General features: G+C 54.6%; 1 protein-coding gene across 1 annotated transcript; it reads right to left on the bottom strand.

The window, feature by feature from the left end:
• Positions 1 to 530: 530 nt before the first annotated feature.
• GNA15 (G protein subunit alpha 15) lies at positions 531 to 20,511 on the bottom strand. Its single transcript, XM_032394951.1, has 7 exons — positions 19,998 to 20,511; positions 12,856 to 13,040; positions 9,179 to 9,333; positions 8,472 to 8,600; positions 5,871 to 6,000; positions 4,633 to 4,786; positions 531 to 1,444 (listed from the first exon to the last, which is right to left on the bottom strand). The coding sequence occupies exons 1-7, from the start codon at positions 20,140 to 20,142 to the stop codon at positions 1,218 to 1,220; spliced, it is 1,125 nt and encodes a 374-aa protein (XP_032250842.1). The 5' UTR covers positions 20,143 to 20,511; the 3' UTR covers positions 531 to 1,217.
• Positions 20,512 to 25,158: the final 4,647 nt, after the last annotated feature.

Raw genomic sequence — 25,158 nt, 5'->3', positions numbered from 1 at the left:
TTCACAATTTTTCTGTAAATAGGACTATTCTGAAAAATAAAGTGTATCTTTTTAAAAGTTAAAAAAAAAAAATAGAAAAGGGTCGACTGAATCAGTATCTTGGCTCTGCCATCCCGCAGGCTGGAGCCTCAGTCAAACGAGAGCATTTCTCTGTGTCCGTTTCCCATCTGAAAACAGAGGTGGGCCGGCTTGTGACACGGCCCTGAGGATGGTGGGGGACGGCCGTCCCCATCCGCATCTCCACCTTCATCCGAGGTGGTGGTGGCTCCTGGAATTGGGGGTGAGGAGCAACACAGGCTGGGCTCAAATGCCGCCCCCCGCCCCCAGGCCGGGGAGGGACGCCGACTCCACCGCTCGGCTCCAAGCGCATCAGCCCCACACAGCTCCCAGGACGTGCCCTGCCCGGGTGCGCGCACAACACCAACTTCCCCCTCCTTCCCCACGTGGCCAGCCCACCTGGGACAGGCGCCCTGAGAAGGGGCCGCGCAGTGAGGCACAGGACGCCCCTAAGAAATCATAGGTCTCCAGACACGTCTTTAATGTCTTGCAAGGGGCCCCACAGAAGGGGAGGGAATAAATACAGAGAAGTTGTAAGATGCAGTGCGCCCGAGCCCCCAGCCTGGGAAGTGGGGGGAACGCCTGTGGCCTCAGTTTCCCTCGTCCGTAAACAGGGCAGGACACACTGAGGCGCAGACTCTGGAAGGGACAGCGCTCTCCGGGTCTCTTCCCGCCCAGAACGGGAAGTCCCCGCGCCACGCAGACCTCAGGCTGGTGGATGCCGCCGCCCGTCCGCTAGGGGGCGCCAGAGTCCGGTCCCTCGGCCTGAAGGCCCGCTCCCCCGCCGCCGGGCTGGCGCATCACCTCCGTGGGGGTCCGCGGCCTCCCCCGTGGAGAGGACCTACCCAGGGGTGGGCCAAGTCCCCGATCCCCTGCTCCCCTCACTTCTTCCTCCACCCTGCCATCCCAAGTGGCCGCTGTGCTCCCTTTCCGAGGAGGTAAACGGAGTCAAGGGCGGGCAAACGCGGGGGCTGTCCTGGTGAGGGTCGGAGAAAGGAGGGGGCGGCGACCGGCCTTCAACCCCTGACTCGCTCGCGGCCCTTCCGCCACCTGGACCTGGGGCTGCGCGACAGGGGGCATCCGGGCTCACTGCGCACCGGTCCGCCCGCAGGTCCCGCCTGCCGCGCGCGGGTCCGAGCCCGGGGGCAGCAGCGCCTGGGTCACAGCAGGTTGATCTCGTCCAGGTAGCGGGCCAGCACCGAGTCCCGCACGTCCCTGAAGACCTTGCGGATGTTCTGGGTGTCCGTGGCACACGTGTAGTGGCTGAAGAGGCGCCGGGAGCGCGGGCCCCTCCTGTCCCCGTCCGCGCTGTCCACGCAGCCGGCGTACATGCCGGTGTACATGTCCAGGATGAACCTCTTGGCTGCCTCCGCGTCCTGCTTCGGGCCTGGGGGGCGGGGAGGGGTGGGCAGTCAGGGCACACGGTTCGCGCGGCAGGGGGGAGACTCCCTCCCGAGCCACGGAGGGGGATCTGGAGACCCTGCTCCGGACGTGGACTACATCAGGGCCGCAGGGGCCGCAGGGACCGGGCACCGCGTGCAGGCCGGCCCGTCTTCGGTCTTTCTAGAGGGTTACATGACCATCAGGTCCAGCCAGTGGGAGCCTCAGGAATGGACTCTGATGGTCACACGACCTGGAATGGACCAGTAAGACTTGGCTCTGGGACTTTGGGCAGAAAGAAGCCCTCTCACTTGGCTGGGCTTGCAACTGAGGGGATGGGTACCTGGGGTGGCAGAGAAAGAGCTCTCTGAGCAGTGCAGGTGGGTAAACCGAGGCCAAGAGAGGGGGAGGGATGGCCACCCTGGGGAGGCAGCTGACACGCTCAGCCTCTCTGTTTCTGCGTCTGTCTGTGTCTCTCTGTCTTAAGCACAATGCGAGCTAAGGCTCTTGGAGCCCAAGACCTGGCTCTGCTACTTACTAGTAGGGTTGCCTTATAGGGTAGTCCATGCAACTGCTGTGAGCCTCAGTTCCCTCATTTGTAAAATGGGGATCCTAACAGTCCCAAGCCTCCCAGAGTTGTGAGGATTCAGTGCAATCATGTAGAGGGCTCTGTACTCAATAATCAGAATGTTATCATCATTCTTCCAGAAAGGCAGGGTACCCAGGGGGTAAGGCTGGTGGCTCCTGATCCAGACAGCCTGGGTTCAAATCCTGCCTCTGCCACTCACTGGCTGTGTGGCTTTTGGGGAGTGTTTGCACCTCCCTGTGCCTCGGTTTCCCCATCTCTGTGGTGGTAAGAAGAAAGAATTCCACTGCACAGGGAGCTTCCAACGGTGTTCGATGTGTGAGCTATTGTTATAATCACAGATGTTATTAAGTACAGAAGAGGGAAGGACTGAGCGCCAGAAGTTGGCAAAGAGTACTCCAGCCTCTGGCTCGGAGAAAAAGATGAGTCATGAAGGTTCCCTTTGATGTGAAGGAAAACAATCCTTCAAAACTGTCCACTTTATCCCCATCCCCAAATTCTCCACGCCATGTTCCCATTCCCAAGGCTGCTCAGCTGGGGAGGGAGTAAGGGCTGTCCACCATGCTGGAATAAGTTGACATCTGTCTCCCAGGCCCCCACGTCTTCTGGATCTGATTGGTTGAGAGGGGCTCACATGGGCTCTGAGCCCTAACAAGGCCAAGGGTCACACCCATGGTGATGTCACCAAGCTTAAGAGCTGCATCTGCTTGTGTATTGGGGTGAATAGCATCCCCCCAAGTCCTTGTCCACCCAGAACCTCAGAATATGACTTTATTTGGAAATAGGGTCTCCAGATGTAATTAGTTAGCCTGAAATGGGGTCATACTGGATTGGGGTGGGCCCGGTAGCCAATGACTGGAGTCCTTATAAGAAGAGGAAAGGCGGGCGCCTGGGTGGCTCAGTTGGTTAAGCGACTGCCTTCGGCTCAGGTCATGATCCTGGAGTCCCTGGATCGAGTCCCGCATCGGGCTCCCTGCTCGGCAGGGAGTCTGCTTCTCCCTCTGACCCTCCCCGCTCTCATGTGCTCTCTCTCATTCTCTCTCTCAAATAAATAAATAAAATCTTTAAAAAAAAAAAAAAAAAAAGAAGAGGAAAGGCACACACACACACACACAGAAGGCCATATGACAACTGAGGAGCTCGGAGTGATGTGTCTATAAGTCAAAGAACCCCAAGGATTGCAGGCAACACCAGAAGCTAGTGGAGATGCCTGGGACAGATGTCCCCTCAGAGCCTCCAGAAGGAACCAATCCTGCTGACATCTTGATTTCACACCTCTGGCCTCCTTAACTGAGGGGAATATATTTCGGTGGTTTTCTGCCCCCTAGTTTGTGGTCCCAGGAAATGAAGCCAACTTGTCTCCAGCACGGCCGCCATTACTCCCCTCCCTGTAGGTGGGTGCCATTTGGCCGTCCAGAGGGGAGTCTGTTTACCTCCTTTTGAGTCTGAGCTGGCCTGAGTGATTTGCTTGACCAATAGAGTGAGGCATCTCTAACCATCTGGGACTTCTGAGGCTCCCCCAACCCAAACCGGGGCTGAGGTCTGGCTACCCTGAAACAGCCATGCTGTGAGGAAGCCCAAGCCTCATGAAGGGGATTAGGAGACACCAGATGGGGCCAGGGAGGGGTGCGGGGTGTGGGGCAGAAAGCAGCAGAGGGAAGGAGGAGGAGGCAGGGAGGGAGAGGGGCGCAGAGCGATCAGACACACGGTGTTAGAAGCTGGAGGGGTATCTCGATCCCGGCCACCTCAGCTGATGCCATACGCGTCAAAGATGAACGCACCCACCTCAACCTTTCCCAAGTTCCTGCCCCTGCAGCAAAGTCAAAGGGCTGCTCTAAGCCCCTAACCTTGGGGACAGTTTGTGGCTCAGCTGGGATATTTCCACCAGCCCCTTCACAGTGGCCCTCCAGGGAGAGTGCAAGCCCATAAGCCCGTTCCTGGGACCCACCCAAACCCCACCTCCCCGCTCTGTAGGATATGCTAAACGGTGCCCTGGCCAACTCCCCCATCCTCCTCTCCAGAAGGCCAGGCCCTTTGCCCCTCGGGCTGCGCTGAGGGCTCACTCCCAAACCTGCTCCTTAGTCCTGATTCATGCGTGCTTGCCGAGACACGACCATGGCTACCGGCACCGCATGTAAGAGGGTTGCTGCGTTTGTGAAAACCGAGCCATGTGCCTTGGAAGGACTTGTCCAAAGGTCAGGCACCGGTTTCCTTTTGAATCTGCTATCTTAGATACAGATAAGATGACTATGGAAGATCGAAAAAGAAGTCTCAAAAATCGAGGCAGATTCTGGAAATAGTTGTTGACGCCTTCCAGGTGTGGCTTATGACAATGAACTCTACAGCGGACCCACGCGCAAGAGAGCTACAACTCCTGCCTCCTTAGAGCCCCCTGCTTGAAGCCACGGCATCAAGAGAGATGGTGGCTGTCACTTTGTCCCCATTCTGCAGAGGGGAACACTGAGACTCACGGCTTGGGTCTAGAACTCAGGTCTGTCTGATCCCATTTGAAACTCCACTGACTCCGGCTGAGGTAGTCTGGACCAGCATTTCTCTTGGGAGCTGCTTTCGGGAGGTGAAAGGTTATAGAGAGTTCTAGGACCACTCACCCTGAAAACTGGGGAAGTAGGTAGCCAGGTGGGAGGTGGGGATCTTCTCCTCGAGGATGTCAGTTTTGTTGAGGAAGAGGATGACAGATGTGCTTTTGAACCAGGGCAGTTCCAGGATGGTGCCAAACAGGGCCAGGCTCTCCTTCATTCGGTTCTGGGTTGGGGGGAACAGGCAGGTTATTGCTCCAATGGCTGACTTGGCCCAGACAGGAGCCCCCCCCCCAATGTGGGGATGGGGTTGTCAGCCTAACGTCCAGGAGCTGGGGACTCCCCAGCTCCTGGCTGGGTCAGAGGGGGTGTGCCCATGCTTTTGTGTGGCCTCTACTGGCTTGACTAGTGTCCCCCACAAGTTCATGTCCCTCTGGAACTTCAGAATGGGACCTTATTTGGAAATAGGGTCTTCGAAGATGTAACTAGTTAAGAAGAGGTCATAGTAGATTGCCACCTCTAATGGCAGAGGTCCTTATAAAGAGGGGACGTTTGGACACAGATGCAGGGGGATAAGACCATGTGACCACAGAGGCAGAGATGGGGTGACGTGGCCCAAGGATGGCCAGCGACTCCCAGAAGCAGGGAGAGCTAGGGACAGAGTCTCCCTCACAGGCTCAGGAGGAACGAGCCTGGCCGACATGCTGATCCGGGGTGTGTGGCCTCCAGCACTGGGAGAGGAGACGTCTGCGTATCTCTAGCCCCCAGAACTTCACACTTTATTATGGCAGCCCCAGCAAACTAGGACATGGCGGGTGGCTGCATTCGAGCAAGATCTGTGGCAGAATGACCTCAAATTCAATCTGTTTCATTTGGCCAGAGAGTCAAAATTTTAGCATCTGACCCTTGGGTCTCCAGACTGTGTGTGTGAAACTTTAACCCCTAAAAGCACAAACGTCTGAAACAAGCCAGGTCCTAATTAGGAGAAGAGTTCAAAAAAGAGCGATGCCCAGCCTTTCTGAATAAAAGCAGGACACCGTCCCTGGGGCATGCCCTGTTTTCCCAGGCCAGCTGCATTGTGCTTCCTGGGGGCCATGTCTCGGGGCTCGAGCATCCCTTTGAGAGAGAGAGAGTCCGGGGTGCTTGTGGATCTGTGTCTTGGACTCAATGCTCTGACCACGGAAGAGTGGAGGGTGGAGCTCAGAGCCACGCCAGATGCACACAGACCCACTCAAGAGTGGCAGGGGGGGGTTTCTGCTCAGCTGTGCATCCCGGGGCCAGCAGGAGGCAGCACCTGCGGTGGCCCTCACCTCCTGGTTGTTCTCCTCCAGACACTGGTCGTATTCGCTCAGCGAAGCTAGGTAGATGAGGGCAATCACGTTCTCGAAGCAGTGGATCCACTTCTTGCGTTCTGACTTCTGGCCCCCTACATCCACGATCCTGCCGGGAATCACCCCCTGTCAGGCCTGATCAGGAACCCCTGCCATGGCACCCCAGACCCCAGGCACGTCCAAGGCATGTCCAGATCAATATTTAACAGCAGCAGGAATTGGTGGCAGCCTCTGGGCTCTGCTGTGTTACTGCATTTCAGCCCCGTGAAGCAGGTGTTACTGTTAACTTATTTACACATGGAGAAACTGAGGCACGGGAGGGGAGACTTTGCTGAGCTTCTGCATTGGGCTGCCTGATTTCCACCCCAGGGTAGAGGACAGCAGGTCAGACACATCCGGGATCTGCCCTGGTTCTGGCGGGTGACCTGGGGCAAACTGCCGAACATGTCCAGAACTCAGTTTCCCCAACCGTGACGTGCACATTGTTCTGACGGGCCAACACCATCCCCTCTGTGTGTGGCCCAGGGTGAGGGCCCAGCCTCCACCTCCACACACAGCAACAAAAGCCTGAGCCCTCCCGCCTTCCTCTTCTCTCCTCTAAGAAATGTGGGTCACTGATAACAAGGCTTGCATCATTTCCCCAGGGATGGGACTGTTACCCAGGCAGCCAACAGGAAATGCCAGAAGCCCCAGAGCAAGAAGGGACTTGCCCCTTTGTATGGTCGGGCAACTAAGGCTGGTGCCTGTGGCTCCCGATCCCTGAGACCAACCCCTCTTGTGCCTCTTCAGATTCCCTGAAACCCAGAACAGAACGGGAGGTGCAGGGGTTGAGAGCGGGGCTCTGGAGACTGAGACAGATGTGGGGGATGCTACTTGCCAGCCTCCAGTCTCATAGTCTCAGCTTCCTCTGAGCCCTCACTGCACGGATTAGCTCTGTCCCTGGCCTAAGAACACACTCAAGGCTTCCCACCTGAAAATCAGCACCTCAGCCCAGCCTCACCTGTGAGCTTCCCCAACCTCTATCTTCATTCCTAAACTTTGACCAATTCATCCACCCACATACTCACCCATCCATCCACCCATTTATCCATCTATCTGCCCATCTGTCCATCCACCCATCCACCCACCCACTTATCCATCCACCCATCCACCCATCCATCCACCCATCCACCCATCCACCCATCCATCCACCCACCCATGTACCCACCCATCCCCCACATATCCATCCGTCTGTCCTTCTGTTCGTCCATCCACCCGCCTATCCATCCATCTACCCACATACTCATCCATCCATCCACCCGTCTATCCATCTATCTACCCACCCACCTACCCATGAATGCATCCATTATCCATCCATTCACCTGCCTATCCACCCACCCTCCACACATCTACACCTACATACACTCACCCATCCATCCACTCATCCATCCTTCCATCTTTCCAATCATCTTCCCACATTCACCAACTTCTACTCTGATCTTGAGCTGATCATCACGAGCAAAGCAGGAGAATCAAACTCATTCCCTGGCCTTGTGGGGCTCTCCATTAGGGGAGGAGACTGATGGCAAACAGAAAGTTATGAACCATCCTCGTAAGGACTATGAAAAGGCCAGAAGGGCATGTTCAGGGGGTCAATCTAGGGAAGCATAGGACTCAATATGGGTGAAGTGAACACAACCCCTGTGTGCAGTCCTCACCCTGCACCCTCCAGAGTTCCCTGCCATGAACCTACAGACAGGGAGCTTGCTGAGGTCACAGATAACCCTCTCACCACAATCCCAGAAATCACTGCTCTCAGTGTACTCTTCCTGATCTCGCCTTAGTCTTTGACACTGGTCATCATTCTGCCTGGATGACCCCGTGCTGCAGTGGCCACTCACACCTGTGCCTTGCAGCTCAGGCCTGTGTATGTCCAGCCACCTCCCAGATGCCCCAGATCCCTCAGACTCTAGTGCCCTGAATGACTTCGTTGTCTAATTGAATACCCCCATGCTGCCGCCACCACATATTGACCCCATCACCTTGATTCTCGGATTTTTACACTCATCTAGTCCTGCCCATTTTACACCCGAAACGATTTTTGCACCATCCCTTCATTTCCATCCCCATGACCACTGCCCTGGCCCTTACCAACCCTTCCTGCCTGGATCATGGCTCCTGCCTCCTCCTGAGTCTCCTGACCTCCAGCCTCAGCCCCTCAAGGGGATCACCTCTGAGCTTCCCCAGCCCTGAATCAATCCCTCTGGAATATCACTGACCACACAGTCTCTGTCTCCTCCTACCTAGCAGCCCTTCAAGACTTATCCTAGTGAACTCCTACTCATCCTTCAATGCCCCTAATACCAATGTCCTCTCCTTAGGAAGACCTGCCCTCCTAGAGCTCTGGTCGCCCCACTCTGGGCTCTTCCAGGTCTCAGACCTGACTGCAAGGGGGCTGAAGGTGTCTAGATCCAGCTCTGCCCCCTTCAGCCTGGAAGCCCCTTGAGGACTGGGACTGGGAAACTCCTACTCATCCTTCAGGGCCCCAGTTCCTTTGCCCGCCTATAGGAAGCTTCCCCCGACTCTGGGCTGTGAGCTCACCGCAGGTTGGTCTTCTGCACGGAGAAGCAGTACTCATTGATGCCGGTGGTAGGCATGCGGCTTCGGAGCACGTCCTGGGCTGTGGGGATGTAGCCCTCCTCAGTGATGCGCTCCAGGTGGGACAGGTAGCTGTGGAGTGAGGAGCCCTGAGGCCCAGTCTTGCAGACTTAGTTTGTTTCTCAGACCCCCCACCCAAAGCCCAGTGAGGCCCCTGCTCGGGGAGGGGCCAGGATCTCTGGGTCTGCAGGTAGCCCAGAAGCATCACCCTGACGCTGTGGAACATCGGGAAGAAGTCGTTTCACCCTCAGAGCAGCAGGACCTCAAGGACAGTGTGAACTCAAGAACAGTCTCACTGTGTGGGGGGGTCACCTTCGGGGAGCTGTCACCCAGTGGCACTGTCCCAAGAAAAGCCCCAGCTGTCACATCACCCAGATGCCCAGCATGGTACTCAGGACAGTGTCACTGTGTGATGATGAGCAGCATCACCCCAGGAATGATGTCACTGCAGGTCAGTGCCCCCCCAGGAATGACATCACTTTGGAGCAAGACCATCCATAGCCAGCCCACCCCACCGCATGTCCCACATCAGGAGCCCATGAGCCTGGGCCCTGTCTGTCCAAGAGCAATCCCTAGGAGGAGTTCATCACTGGCTGCCTCTCAGCTGTGCCCTGCACCCCACACCTGCCGCCCGTGGGCCCCAGACTCACTACACGGCCGAGTCGAGCAGGTGGAACTCTCGGCGGCGCTCATAGCAGGCCCGGATGCCGGCGTCCCTCCACAGCCACTGCATGGCCACGGCGTAGCGCTTCTCGAAAGTGGTCACTTTGTACGGGTCCTGGCTCATGACCAGACTGGCATAGTGCTGGGGAGGGATGCACGGGGCACGTCAGGGGCGGGACCACCCTACACACATGCCTGCAAGCCACCTCCTCTCTCTGCTACGGAGCCCCCGCACACTGCTGTCCCGCTCCACCCCTCTGCTCTGCTCCTTCCTTCCCACACGAGTTTGTCCCCAGATGGAGGGCAGAGGGGCCGCAGAGAACACAGGTGGACGTCAGTTCTGGACGAGTCAAGTCTCTACAGGTGCGCCCACCACAGACTAGATAACGCAATGAAGCCCCGTGGCCAGGTCTCTCGGGGAGGTAGAGGCACGTGCAGCCTGAGCCGCCTGCCCAGTGGCCCACGTTCTCCCCTTCTTCCTCACAGCAACCTCCTCTCCATCTCTCCTCCTTTCTTTCCAGCAAGAAGGCATCAGTGCTGATCAGACTCCTGCGCTGGTGTGGGCACACATGTGGGTATGTGGGGGGGGCTTGCATATGCCTGTGAATCCGCGCGTGTGTGGGTGTGCATCTGGGCACATGCATGTGAGCTTGTGTGGATCTGTGTGTTCCTGAGACTGGGAATGTGACTAAGATGTCCACGATCTCTAATTAACCCTGTACTGAGGTCCTTGCCAGTGCCATACGATGGGGAAAAGAAAGGAAAGCTGTCAGGTTTGGAAAGGAGCATGTTATGCTGTGGTTATTCACAGGTAACATGATTATATGTAGAAAATCCAAAACAGCCTAGAGATGAGCTATCAGAATACACTGGTTAACTTAGCAAGGTCCCTGAAGGCAAGATCAATAAACAAAACTCAAATGGGTGGCTATATATTAACCACGAATCAGTGGAAATTTTTAAAAATTTAAATCCTCAAAAACTAATGATGTAATGTATGGTGATTAACATAACATAACAAAATAAATAAATAAAATAATAAAAATTTAAATCCCATTTACAGTGGCACTGAAAGATATCAAATACCTAGGAATAAATCTAACAACAGATGTGAAAGCTCCCTACACTGAAATGTAGAAAACACCACCAAGAAAAATTTAAAAGATCTAAATAATCGGAGGGCTATGCCATGTCCGTGGATTGAAAGACTCAGCATTTTTTTTTAAGCTGCCAATTCTCCCCAAATTAATCTACAGATTCCATGCAATTCTACCAAAATCCCAGAAAGGTGTGAAGGGGTGTGTGTGTGTGTGTGTGTGTGTGTGAGCAAAAACTGACAAGATAATTCTAAACTTTATGTAGAAAAGCAAAAGGACCCAAAGTAGCCAAGACAATTCTGGAGAAGAATAAAGTGGCAGGATTTACACTAACAGGCTCGAAGCCTAGATATTAGGAAGCTACAATCATTAACATGAAGTGATATTCACTCAAAGGTAGATAAATTGACCAATGGAACAGAAGATCATTAGCGGGTCCAGGCACATTTGAACACTTGATTTATCACCAAGATGAGACTGTGGTACAGTGGGAAAAAGCATAAGAGGCACTAGCATGATTGAGTATCTGTCCTGGGGGGAGCGGGGGGCGGGGGGGTGGGGTGGAAGGAAAGAAACATAATCCCTGCCTCACACCCTACACAAAAATCAATTCCAAATGGAATGTAAATATAAATATGAAACAACAAAGCTCCCTTTAAACGACAGCAATAGAGAGTCTCATCACGACCTTGGGGGGAAAAACATCTCAATCTGGCTCCAACCTCCCCCCGCAACAACACACTATTAACCAGAAGATTGACACACTGGACTTCATTGAAATTAAGAGCTATTCATCCAGACACCATGAAAACAGTGAAAATGCAAGGAACGGATGGGGAGAAAGTATTTGCAAAATACATAACAAAGTGCTCGTATCCAGAACATACAAAGAATCTGCTACAAATCAGTAAGAAAAAAACTGACAATACTTTTTTTTTTAAATGGGCAAAACTAAAAACAAAAACAAAAATGGGCAAAAGTTTTGAACAGGTGCTTCACAAAATGGAATACCCAAGTGTCCAACACATACATGAAAAGCTGTGCAGCCTCCTTATTAACCAGGGAAATGCGAATCAGAACCACAATGAAATAAGACCAAGAACCCACCAGAATGGCTAAAACGAGGGGACAGCATCAGGTGTTGGCTAGGATTTGGGGCAAGCAGAACTCTTCACATGCTGCTGCTTGGGGACAGTTTGGTGCTTCCTCCTTACCTAATCCACTTTATGATCCACATCGACTTCTATGCAGATACCCAACGGAAATGCACAGTTTTGCATAAAATATATATGGTAGAAAGGAACAAATCACAACTATGCCCCCAATGATGGAAGAATTCCAGATGCACTGTGCAGTGCCAAAAGCCAGACATGGCAGAACATTCCGTCTAATTCCATGTAGGAGAAGTTCAAAAATAGGCAATATGCTGATGGGAGACGGGATAGTGGTTAGCCCGGGGCGGGGTAGCGATGTCGGGGAGGGGCCTCTGGGGACACGTTCTGCTTCTCGTCCCGGGCAATGGTAACACACGTGTCTTTGCTTTGTGATGATTCACTGAGCTCGCCAGCTGGCTTCTTTGGCACGTGTGTTACATCGCAATAAAAAACGTTATTCTGTAAAGCAAAGCAGCATAACCAAAGGTGGTGGTGTGGTTGGTGGGTGCTTATCTTTGGTCTTCCACTTGTGGACTGTGAAAATTGAGCCAAGTGTCTCCCTTCCTTGAGCCTCCTGTTTCTCACCTAGGAGATGGGGACGATGGCACCCAGCTGGAAGGGGTTTTGTCCCATCTACCGATGCTTACTGTGCCCTACTACACTCCAGGCACCGTTTTGAGAGCTTTCAGCACTTTTAATAGATCACATTCTTCTATCAGCCCTGTGAGGAAGGTTCTACCAGCCCCAGTTGCTCTTCTGAGGTCCTTGGACCAGCTCAGATTCAAAATCACAAGCTTTCTGATTAGAGAAAGGTGATGTCACCTCACACCTGTTGGAATGCCTATTATAAATACCAAACAAAGGACAGGTGCTGGCAGGGATGTGGCAAAGCTGGAACCCTTGTGCCCTGTTGGGGGAAATGCAAACTGGTGCAGCCGCTGTGGGAAACAGCATGCAGGTTCCTCTAAAAATTTAAATTGAACTACCGTGTGATCCCACAATTCCACTTCTGAGTGTCTAACCAAAAGAATTGAAATCATGATCTTGAAAAGATATTAGCTTCCCGTGTTTCCTGTAGCACGATTCACAACGGCCAAGGTGTAGAAACAACCTAAATGCCCATCAACAGATGAATGAATAAAGAAAAAGTGGTGCGTGCACGGGCGCGCGTCCTCATGTGCGTGCGCACGCGTGCGTGCACACACACACACACACACGCTGGAATATTACATAGCCTTAAAAAAGAAAGGGATTCTGCAATAGATAACAACACTAATGAACCTGGGGGACATCGTGTTAAGGGAAATAAGCCAGTCACAGAAGGACAAACACTGCAGGGACATGGTCCCACCCTGAGGTCCAGAGGGTCCCACCCAGCTTGAAGCCCAGCAGGAGAGGCCCCAGGATGCTCACACTGCTCTCAGGCCTGCTGAAAGGGATCTGCAGCCGATCCATGGCCTCAATCATGGCCCGCATGGAGACGAAGATGTTCTGGTAGACGAGGGGCCGGAAGCCCTTGCGGTCCTCCTCCGAGTAGCCCGCCCCGTGGATGATGCGCATCTGCTTGATGAACGTGCTCTTCCCGCTCTCACCGGGCCCTGGGGAGGCACACGAGCAGCTCAGCCCTGGGGCTCCCGCCACCCACCACCCAAGCCTCCAGGGCTCAAATCCCGGCTCAGCCAGGGCCGCACTCTGTGACCCTGGGCGAGCGCCTTCACCTTCCGGGCCTCAGTTTCCCCAGTTGTAAGACGGGGTTCGCAACAGACCCTGCCCGCCAGCTCCCAGGAAAGGAGCTCACTGTAAGGGGCTCCCAGGGGGGATCAGCAAACTATGGCCTGAGGGCGATCCAGCTGGCTGCCGATTTCTGCGTGGCCAGCAAGTTTTTACAGTTTGTATGGTAGTTTTTGCATCTCTAATACTTTTTACAGTTGTAGTTTTTACATTTCTAAACGACAGAAAGGAATTAAAAAAAAAAAGACTTTCGTCACACGTGGAAATGATATGAGATTCGTGCGTCAGTGCCCATAAATAAAGTTTTATTGGCACACTGTCACGCCCATGTGTGTACAAATGGTCTATGGCTGTTTCCTCACCACAACAGCAGAGCTGAGCAGGTGGACAGAGAGCGCCTGGCCCCCAGCACTGAAAATACTCACCATCTGCTTGTACAGGAAAAGCTCGTGGACCCCTGGCCTGCAGCATGCCTGGACACAGGAAGAGCTACACTGGCGTTCACTATGCTCAGTAACAGCAGCATTGACTCTAGTTAGAACTGCTGTTATTATTTGCTATGATAATTTCGGGTAGAGAAACTTTTATGAAGGAAATACAATAGAATAAATAGTGTTTAGCTGACTATAGCTGAATGCCAGGGAAGGCTTCTCAGTGAAGGTGACTTGTGGAGTTGAGATCTGAAGTCTGGGAAGGTTGCTCTTGTGCCAAGATGTGGAGGAAGGGCACATCATGCAGAGGGCACAGCCCGTGCAAAGGTCCTGGGGCAGAACCAGGCCTGGTGTGTTGGAGAACAGCGAAGATGCCATGTGGCGGGAGCAGAGTGGGTGAGGGAGAGAGAGGGAGGAGGGGAGGGCAGGGTGGGGATAGGGCAGGTGGTGCAGGGCCTCAGGGACCATGGAGAGGACTTGGACTTGGACTTGGACTTTGACTGACCCCAGAAAGGTGGGAGCCCTGGAGGGCGGTGGGGAGTGGTACTCCTGTCCCAGGTCCTCACAGGCATCCTCTGGCGGGGGGTGCAGTGAAGACAGACTGTGGCGGGCAAGGGCAGGAGCAGGGGTTCCGGGGTGGAGGTCTAGCTAAGTGATGATGGGGGCTGCACCCAGGTGGAGAGAAGGGAACGTTTGAGAGATATTTGGAAGACAGACTCAACAAGACCTTGCTGAGGGACCAGAGGGGTCCTTGCAGGGCCAGCTACACAATTTGCGGGGCCAAGGGCAAGATGAGGCCCTTCTGAGCCCAGGGCGCTGTGGGCCTGCCCCGGCCTCACACCCAGGAAGCCAGCCCTGGGCTTGTGATAGTAACACTTGGATCTTCAACAGCCCGGGACTGGAAGCTCAGAGACTAAGGCTCAACGCCCCGCTGTCTGAGCTCTGGACTCTCCCTCTCTGTGTGCCTCTGTTTCCCCTTTTGTCAAGTGAGTGTGACAGCCAGGCAGGAGGTGTGGGACCAGGAGGCTCCTCCAACACCTTCCTGCCCTGCCCAGCTCCAGGGGGACACTGGCAGGGGGTCCTTCCAGGGACAGGGTGGCAGACTGGAAGGAACAGGAAGCAGCAGAAAAGGAAGGGGTGGTCTGGTTGGAGCCCAGAAAGAGGAAATGGGGCAGAGGGAGCAGAGGTTGGGGGGAGGGTGGGAAGCAGAGAGAAGAGGAGGTGCCGTCTTGCATCCCCCCCCCCAGAAGCTCCCTGTCCCCACGTATCTGAGGGCAACAAGGGCAGGCCGGGGTGACACCAGGTATTCGTTAAGTCCACTGGACTCGAGGTCCAAGAGAAAGAGGTGTTTTTCTCTTGTCCTGAGGGACATTGGCAGGGAAAGGGGAGAGTGGCCAGGCTGTGAGTCAGGTGTGCGGGCCAGGCTGGTGGAAGGTTCTGCACGGCGCTCATCACCTGCTCTTGATCCTCGTCCTGGGAGGGTCCCTGCTTTGTGGTGGGACTCAAACCCATGAAGTATTTAGGGGTAAAAAGCTGTCAGGCCTGCAACTTACTTGCAAACAGTTCAGGGGGATAAAAAATGAGTATGTATTGTATTAAATACACGAATATACAGTAAAACAAATTATAGGTATAAGTATTCATTATATAAATTATGAATATACACACATATCTGGATACATAGAGTGTGTACACAGAGAGAGAGGGAGAGAGATGGAGGACAGAGGGAAAATGGTAAAATGTCAACATTTGCAGAAGAATCGGGTGCCACTTTTCCACGAGGTCTGAAAGTATCTCAAACTGAAAAGTGAGGATGCTGAAGGGGACGCCCGAACAGAAAAAGGGCCCCAGCGGAAAACCAGTCACATTCCGAGTCCGGCGTGAATTTCCCAGCCGTGACAAACGTGCTGTGCTCTCCGACATGTGAACTCGAGTGGAAGCCGTTTAGGAGTCAACAGGAACCCTCCGTACTACCTTTGCCATTTTCCAGTACATCTAAAATTATTCCAAAATAAAAAGTTTCCCCCAAACACCCAAACATCCCACGCCACGGGTCCACAGGCTGAAACTCTCCAACGCGGAGCCGTATGTGTCTGAGATTACGGAATTTCTTGGGTTCTAGGAAGGGATGCATCCAGCTCACCAAATGTCCCTGCGGGGGGAATGTCCGTGCAGATATCACAGCCGGAGTCAAGCCGAGGAGCCCGGGGTGGGGGGTGGGGGGTGGGGGAGAACACCCAGCCCCCGGAGCGCCGGCAACACAGCATGGCAGCGGTGGCCGTGAGCCCGGACCGAGGGACGGCTCTTGGCTCACTCTTCGTGTGGGGAAACTGAGTCCCAGATAGGCTGATGGGATTGCCGTGGGCCATGCAGCTGATAAGTGGCCGAGCTGGGACGTAAACCTCGTAAACCTCGTTCCGTCTGAGTCCTGGGTTTTAAGTAGGATACCAGAAAGTTCCCCATAAAGATAATCACAGCGAGCGTGATTTAACTCTTGGCATCTGCCCAGCCCTGGGCCAAAACAGTCCATGCCTGTCCTCAGTCGATCCTCACAAAGATTCCCACTGGCTTACAATCTGCAGATGACACCCAAGGATCAGAGAGGTGAGGTGATTTTCCCAGGGTCACACAGCCAGAGGAGAAGCAGAGCAGTAAACTCAAGCCTTTACAGGTCCTGAGCCAACAAAATGGGATACGGCCAGCCAGCCGGGTCAGGTGTCACCCGAGTATCAGACAACGTCACCCGAGTATCAGACGACGTCATCCGAGTATCAGATGACGTCATCCGGCCGCAGACACTCAGAAGCTGGACAGCTCCTGGGGGGGGGGGTGCGTACTGAGGCCAGCGCAGGGGACCGCGCCCTTTGCCCTCTCAGACCTCGGTCTCCCCCAGGAGTGTGGAGGGCAAGCACAGGTCTCACAAAGCAGCAGCTAACTTGCTTTTCTTCTCTTCTCTTCTGTTTCATTAAAGGAAAAAAAAAATCCTGGTCACCACCCACAAGATGGATCGTGTGACTCACGGATGGGTCACAGGCTGAAGTCTGAGCACTCCAGCGGGTGGAACCCCCTCTTTGCAGGCCAGGACTATCCTGAAGCCAGGAAGGACTCTGGAACTTCTCCAGCCCCAGGCTCCCGGCCGGCTTCGGGACCCCCCTCCTCACCCCGTGGGGCTGGGGGCCGCAGGGAGAGCTCTGCCCACCTGGCAGATCAGAGGGAAGTGACTGCTTCCTTCTGGGGATGGGTGAGGAAGCGGAACCTCGCAGACACTGGGAGGGGCTGTGCCAACCCCGGGCATCACGAGACACCGTGAGCCTCCTTCCCTGGTGGGTGGCCGCTCCAGGAAACGGGGCCTCGGGGTCACAGGGAGCCAGGCCTGGGCAGCTGGAGGGCAGGCAGCTTGACATCTATGTCCAGCTCAGGCTCAGACAGGCTGCCGACCCCAGCCCAATCCTGTCACCTCCCTGGGCCTCAGTTTCCCCATCTGTCATTGGGGAATCGGGGCTTTTCTCTCCAGGAGCACATTCACAGGGAGGTCAAATGCATGGGCTTTGGAACCAGAATTCTAGGTTCTGATCCTGGCTGTGTGACCTTGGGCAAATTGCTTCACCTCTCTGGGCCTCGGTTTCCCCATCTTATCTACCTCAGGCGCTGCGGACAGAGCTGGCTCCTTTAATGGATTCATTCTGATGCCCCACACTCCCCAACAGCCAGTCGCTTCCTGTCCAGGACAGACCCCTGGCCCCTCAGCCTACTTCCTCAAAAAGATCAGCCACCTCCAGGAAAAAATAACTTTTGGATTCAATTCCTGTTTTCAAGAAGGGAGGGTGGTGTGAAGGCCGCCCTCAGAGCTGGGGGTGGGGGGGGTGGTCAAGACCACAGTCCACAGCACGGTCCACAGGGCCACCATCAGCACATGGGACGTGGACAACCTCCCCTCCCCCCACCTGACACCAGCAGAAGGGGCTTCCTGATGCGGGGCTGGCCCGGCGTGGTCAGAGCCGTGTAGGGGCAAGGGACCGCCCAGCTCTGGCGCAGCTCCAGGGAAAATCGCCCCTGAAACAGGACTCATTCATTCCCTTATTCATTTATAAAGTTTGCTCTGGGCATCCGCTCTCTGTCGGGGTCACCGTGCTCCTGGGCCGGATGCTGGGGACCCCGGGAATGAATGAAAGAGACACGGTCCCCACCTTTGTGCTGTTTGCTGTATCACTGGAGAGACAGACAATGAAGAACAGTGAACAAGTCTAAGAGAATGTCAGTGGGTGAGCGCTCGGAAGAAAGATCAAGTGCATCAAGTGGAGGAAAGAGAAGGGTGGACAACCTTTGTAGTCAGCGAGTCCTGGAAGACTTCTCCGAGGAGGAGACACATGGACCATGCTGCCTGGAGTGAGAGCACCAGCTGTGCGGAGGCGTGGGTGACGCTGACAGGTCCTAGCAGGAGAACAGCATGTGCAAAGGCCCTGAGGTTCGGGTATATGAACTTGAGGTGTGCAAGGAAAGATCACCGACACTGATAAACCCGAGCCTGATGGACGGAGGAAAAGCAAGCAGATGGAACCAAAGAGAGGACACCACCCCAAATGCTCTGGGCCTGAAAAGGATGATGAGGGGCTTGTGGTAGACAACTGGATGCCCATCCCTTTGACAGCTTTGAAGAAACGGGCAAGTGCTTTGACAGTCACTGACAACCAAAAATAGCCTAGCTAGCCCTAATAATATTATTATTAAAAAGTAATCAATCACATATCATCTATCATACCTATTATTACTGTAATAACCTACCTGGTCTGAAGAAATCAGAGATAGCTATTAAAGTAATTAAATTCTTAATTAAAAGCTTCCAGGCTCAGACAGCCTCATTGGTGATTTTACCAAAGTGGTGGTTTTTTTTGTTTTTTGTTTTTGTTTTTTATTTGACAGAGAGAGACACAGCGAGAGAGGGAACACAAGCAGTGGGAGTGGGAGAGGGAGAAGCAGGCTTCCCGCTGAGCAGGGAGCCCGACGCGGGGCTCCATCCCAGGACCCTGGGATCATGACCTGAGCCGAAGGCAGACGCCTCACCGCCTGAGCCACCCAGGCGCCCCAGATTTTACCAAAGTTTAAGGAAAACAAAATAGTCCATGAAAAAAAGCAAAGAAGCCAAGTGGCCACCAAAGGATTATGGGAGGAAGGAGTAGGAGCTGGGGTCTGAGAGGCCACGGGGCCAGAGCCTGGACCCGACAGGCCATCCCCGTGCCAGCTTCCTTGGAAAACTAAATGGGGGGGGTGTCTTTTACCGGAACTGCTTGTAAGACTAGAGTGAGAAGGGCCCTGATTCAGGCGCAGTCCCGGGGTCCCATGCTTTCACTCCTCGGGGTCCTTGGGGTCCTTGCCCACCGAGCCAGGGAAGAGCGAGGCCAGCGCACAGATGGCCAGCCTCCTGGCCCAGGGCCGGCCGGGCAGCAGCTGTGACTCGGGGACACCTGACACCTTCCCTGCACCCCCCCACCCAGCTGGGGCTCAGGATGTCCCATGCAGGGCAAGGTCCGTGGGGAATGGACATGTGAGCGGGACAAGACTTGGAGCTTCCCAGGGCCGCAATCTCAGAGCCTTACAACCCACCGAGCCCGTCACTCCTCCCTCCCACCCTGTTTTCTTTTCCTCCTGCTTTTCTTGCCGCTGGAAATTATTTTATCTGCTCGTTGGTTTACGGGCTAACTTAGCGTCTGTCTCCCTCATGGCAAGATGAGGTCCACGGAGGCCGGGACATTGCATAGCTGCTGCGCCCCAGGAGGTATTCACTGTTTCTTTTTTTTTTTAAAGATTTTATTTATTTATTTGACAGAGAGAGAGACAGCGAGAGAGGGAATACAAGCAGGGGGAGTGGGAGAGGGAGAAGCAGGCTTCCCGCTGAGCAGGGAGCCCGATGCGGGGCTGGATCCCAGGACCCGGGGATCATGACCTGAGCCGAAGGCAGACACTTAACGACTGAGCCACCCAGGCGCCCCGCATTCACTGTTTCTTGATTGAATGAATGAATGAATGAATGAGTCAACCCGCCCGTCACTCAGGCAGGGCCGACTGACAGTGCTGCCCAGGGGACTCCGCAGATGGTCAAGTCCTCCGTGGGGCGGGCCGTGTGGCCGGGGAGAGGGCGGGAGGGCCTGTGTGGATGGCCGGCCGGCGAGGCCTGGGCAGGCCGCAGACCTGAGCTCCTGACTCTGCAGCCGGATCCGGTAGGGCGTGCTGGGCCTGCCGCCCTGGGCCGCCTCCGCTCTGGCACTCGCCCCGCCAGGTGCCCGGAGCCGGGTGTCTCTGTGCCTCGGTCTCCGCGCCCAGAAATGGGCTCCCAGACTCTGCCAGCCTGGTGGGGGCCCCGTCCCGGTCCCCGCCGGCCCCGCCGGCCCCACTCACCCAGCAGCAGCAGCTTCAGCTCCCCGCGGTCCCGTTTCTTCTGCTCCAGGAGGAGCCTGTTGATCTCCTGGTCGATGCGGGCCGCCGCCTTCTCGTCCTCGGTCAAGCACCAGGGACAGCAGCTCCAGGTCAGCGAGTGGGCCATGGTGGGGGCCTCAGCGGGCACGAGGCGGCATGGCCCCGGCCCCGGGGAGGGCACCCCACCCGGCCGGCCCGGGGAGGGCTCCTGGCCGCCGCCGCGGGGGGCTTCGCTCTTCTGGGGGGGGTCACCCCCAGGGACCCCTGACTTCCCGGCCTCGGGCACCGAGCGCCCGGCTCAGCGAGGCCTGAGTGCCTGGCACAGGCGGGCGGGGGCAGGAGGAGGAGCCCAAGAAGGTGTGGAGGTTCAGGGCTCCCCGCCCATCTCCAGACCTGCCCGCCCGGCCCTGCCAAACTGGTTGAGGGTGGGTGCCCCCGGGGAGGGCGGGCTGCCGTCAAGGAAAGGCCCTGGCCACAGTCAGCCTCCCGCAGCGCCCGCTGGGCCCTCCTTCCTCATTCTGGAGAAGGGGGTGGACTCCATCCTCCCTGGGCCTCTGACCCCGCCTCCGGGCTGGCCCCGGGCCCACCCCTTCTTCCCCTCCACGGAGCCAATTAGGAGACATCATCAGAAGACCAATAACGATCTTTTTCAAAAAACAGTGAAGGCCAGGGCTCCCATGTATGAGAGTTCCTGTTACCCCCCATGTGCAGATGAGCAAACTGAGGCACGGAGCCAGGAAGTGACGCGCCAGGACAGCCCCGACAGCGGCGGCAGAAGGACCAGACAGGGCTGGGAGTCCGCGGGGCCCCGGGCTCCAAGCGCTGACCAGGCAGCCCTGGGGAGGGGCTGTTCCTTCTTCCTGCAAATATTTGCTGAGCGCCTACTGCGTGCCAGGCAAAGGACAAAAGGACAAAATCCCGGCCTCCCTGCCTAGCATCTCAGATAGAGACACGGATGAAGAAACACAGTTTTTTAAACATATTCCAGCCTGTTGGGTGGTGATACATTTATTCTGAACAAAAAACAAAGCAGAGCAGGGGGCAGGGGATGTTGGGGTGCTGGGCTTTAAATAGGGGGTCAAGGAAGGTCACACTGACCGGCATCAGAAGAAGGAGCTGAAAAGGCAGCCTGGGCACAGGGGGACCTTGGGAGTTGAAGCTGTTCAGGGAGAGTTCAGGGACTCTCCGGGCGAGGCCACGGGGCCACCTGACCCTACCCCCTGAGCCCCCAGGACCCTAGAAGCAGGATGGTGACACAGCAAGGGGAATGTCACAGCTGCTTCCTGGACGGACGCTCACAGCAAAAGGGGAGGTCTTGGGTTGTCTCCAATCCCATACATCTTTGCCCTGTTTGGGTGCAGAACCCCCTTTAAGAGGTTCTAGAAAGCTCTAGAAAGTTCTGGAAAACCCCTCCCCCTGGAGGTACGCATAATTCGGGAGCCTCTGGCCACCTCTCAGATGGCGGTAGCAAGGCTCAGAGAGGGTGAGAGAAGAGCCTGGATCACACAGCAGCAACCGTTGGCCCTCCCCCACGCACGGCCGGCGGGATTGTGTGGTTTTCTTTGCTGTTGATTCATAACGAATGGCAGATGGGAAGTTCGATAGGGCCCCCCCCGTTGGGTCACTGGGGCTGGTAGGCGCTGCCCTGCTCACCCGCCCTCCCGCCCACAACCGGATGGCTGTGAGGAGAGGTGCTCCCCAAGGCTGGAGGCCTGAGCAACTTCCCACTCTTGGGGCCGATGAAGAAAAGCAGAAATAGGTCTGAGCCAGGCAGAGCTGGGAGGGCCGCAGAACAGAAAGAACCAGCTTGGCAAAACCAGGAGGCCGGGCTGAGTCACAGACGCACAGGACACGGAGGGGCCCCCCCTGCCGAGTGTTTCCCCGAGGGGACACCAGGCCCCCACAGGCCACAACAGGACCAGGGTGTGGGGGCCTTGGCTTACCATCTTCTGTGGCTGCCAGGGGCCTCAGAGAAAATGAACCAGCTCCTCCATCCCCATCCCTCTAGTGGCCCAGCCTCTGAGAATATCTCCAGCTTCATAATAAATCTCCTTTCTGGTCCCTTGACAGGTGAGCTGCTTCCTTTCTCCATACCAGCCGCCGTGTGGGACATCTGTCATGTTTCAGTTCATTCGGGAATACCAGGGTGCGCTTGGGTGCATATTTTCAAGACACACACACACACACAACACATAAAACATGAATATACAACCTAATAAATTCTTGTGAAACCAACAACCACGTGATCGGCACCCAGGCGAAGACGAAGGATGTCGTCAGCCCCAGGAGGGTGCCCAGATGTTCCTTCCTTCTGCCCAGCGGCCCATACGGCTCTGACTTCCACGGTATCCTGTGTCCAGGGAGCACTTTTTGGTAATAAGATTTATCTTGTCCTTCATTTCTAAAATTTACATGGCGCTGTATTCACTTTCTTGGGTGTGCGGTTCTACGAGTTTCGACAGAGGTACAGGCATGGAAATTACCACCCTCACAGTGGCCAGGATGTGGCTCCATCCCCTGAAAATCTCCCTCCAGGTACCCCCCCCCCCCCCCCGGGTCCTCAGACCCTCACCCGGCTCCAGTCCCTGGAAACCGCTGATCTTCATTGCCATGATTTTTAAAATATTTCTCAGGATGTCTTATTAAAGCAAGCCTACTCTTATGTAGCTTGTCAGGTTGGCTTCTCTCCCTTAGCGTTTGAGATTCACGTCTTCAAGCAGGGGTCCCAGGCCTCCTTCTGACCGCTGAGCGGCTGTGGGACACCACCCAGCAAGGTTCATCCACAGAACACGGGGCGCTGTTTCCCATGCAGGGTGATCGTGAAGACTGGCTGCTACAAATACACGTGTTGATTTCTCCAGGATAAATCCCTCGAGGTGGGATTTGCAGGGCCAGGGTCTGCAAGGCACCGTGAACAGCTTCCCAAAACCGCCACACCATTGTGCAAGGGCAGCCGCGATGGATGACACACCATTGTTGCTTGGCGTCCTCTTCAACACGTGGTGGTGTCCATATTTTTCATTCTAGCTATTCTTTTTTTTTTTTTAAGATTTTATTTATTTGCGAGAGAGAGAATGAGAGACAGAGCATGAGAGGGAGGAGGGTCAGAGGGAGAAGCAGACTCCCTGCCGAGCAGGGAGCCCGATGTGGGACTCGATCCCGGGACTCCAGGATCATGACCTGAGCCGAAGGCAGTCGCTTAACCAACTGAGCCACCCAGGCGCCCCTATTCTAGCTATTCTGAGACGTGTGTGATGGTGTCTCCTTAGGGAGTTAATCCGCGTCCCCCCGATGAACTAACGGTGTCTAGGCGCCCTCTGTGTATCCTCCTCGGGGAAGGATCTAGTCATGTAATTTGCCGTTTCTTTTACTGTGTTGTTGTCTTATGACTGCGTTTGGGAAATTTTTGTATGATCCTGATACAAGTCCCTTATTGGGTATGTGGTTTGCAAATATTTCCTCCTAGTCTGTAGGTTGGTTTTTCATCCCCTTAACTATGTCTTTCATGGAGCAAAAGTTTTAAATTTCAATGCTGTTCAATGCCCATTTTTTAAACTCTGTGGATCATGCCTTCGGTGTTTTATCTGAGAACTTTTTGCCAAATCCAAGGCCGTGAAGATGTTCTCTGTTCTTTTCTTCTGGGAGTTTTACCGTTTTGCACATTACATTTATTTTTTTTCTTAATTTTTAAAAAAATTTTATTTATTTATTTGAGAGAGAGAGATAGCGAGAGAGAGCAGAGCAGGGAGGAGAGGGAGAAGCAGGCTCCCCTCCAAGCCCGATGCGGGACTCGATCCCAGGACCCTGGGATCATGACCTGAGCCGAAGGCAGACGCTTAACGACTGAGGCACCCAGGCACCCCTACACGTTACATTTAGATCTACGATCCTCGTGTTCATTTTTGTGTAGGTTGAGGTTCTTCCTCTTCTTCTCCCTCCTCCTCCCCCTCCTCCTCTTCTTTCTCCTTCTCCCCTTCCTCCTTTTCTTTCTCCTCCTCCTCCTGCATGTGGACGTTCAGTTGTTCCAGCACCATTTGTTAAGAAGACTGTCATCTCCTTTCAGGCCCTCCACATCTTGCCTTGTGTATCTCGTGCATCCCCACCTGAATCATCTGGTGAACTCTGGTGAGTTGATTCTCTTAGGTAAAGTCCCTCTTTGCTTCTTCACTTTACTAATTCACAACCGAATTAAGCAAACCTAAACATCGTGTTTCATTTTTGCCAGTTTTGAACTTTATCTGAGTAGAATTGCACAAGATGAACTCCGGAGAGTCTGGTTTCTACCCCTGACTCCGCGCCGCACGCGGTTGTTCAGTCCTCAGTCCTCATGGCCGAGTATCCCACCATCTCTTCATCCATTCTTTTGTTTTTCTGATCAGCGTTTGATACTTGTGATGTTTAATTGACATGACTTTGTATCGGTTTCAGGCGTACAGCATACAGACCCAATATTTGTGTTATATTGTGAAATGATCACCACAGTGGGGTCCAGTTAACATCTGGACCCACATGTAGTCACATTCTGTTTTCCTGGGATGAAAAAGCCTAAGATCTACTCTCAGCAGCTTTCAGATATGTTGAGTACGATCCCCATGCTTCGCTATCCTCCCGTCGTACTGTTGATGGGCGTCTGGTTAAATTTCAGCTCAGGGCTGTACTGAGCAAACTGGCTGTGGGCACTCGGCACACGCCGTCTGGTGACCGTCTGTCTGACTTTCTGTGGATAAATACCTATGTGTGGCAGTGCTAGGTTATGAGGTATTTCCCAGATACTATGTTTTGCCAAAGTGCATGCACCAATTTACACTCCCACGAGCTCTGGTGAGTTTTCGTGGGATGCATTCATTCCTTCCCTCCCTGTCTCCTTTATTCATAGACGACTCGCTCCTTTCTGCTTCTCTGGTACTAAAAATGTCCTTTCTGCTTGGGGCGCCTGGGTGGCTCGGTTGGGCATCCGGCTCTTGGTTTCGGCTCAGGTCATGATCTCAGGGTCCTGGGATCGAGCCCCGTGTGAGACTCTGTACTCATCAGGGAGTCTGCTTGGGATTCTCTCTCCCTCTCCTTCTGCCCCCCCCCCCAACTCGCGCACACGCGTTCTCTCTCTCTCTAAAATAAATAAATCTTTTAAAAATGTCTTTTCTGC

Source organism: Phoca vitulina, unplaced genomic scaffold (assembly GCF_004348235.1).
Source record: "Phoca vitulina isolate PV1807 unplaced genomic scaffold, GSC_HSeal_1.0 scaffold81, whole genome shotgun sequence".
NCBI lineage: Eukaryota > Metazoa > Chordata > Mammalia > Carnivora > Phocidae > Phoca > Phoca vitulina.
The sequence above is the reverse complement of the archived record's forward strand: the minus strand, read 5'-3'. Positions and strand labels throughout refer to the sequence as shown.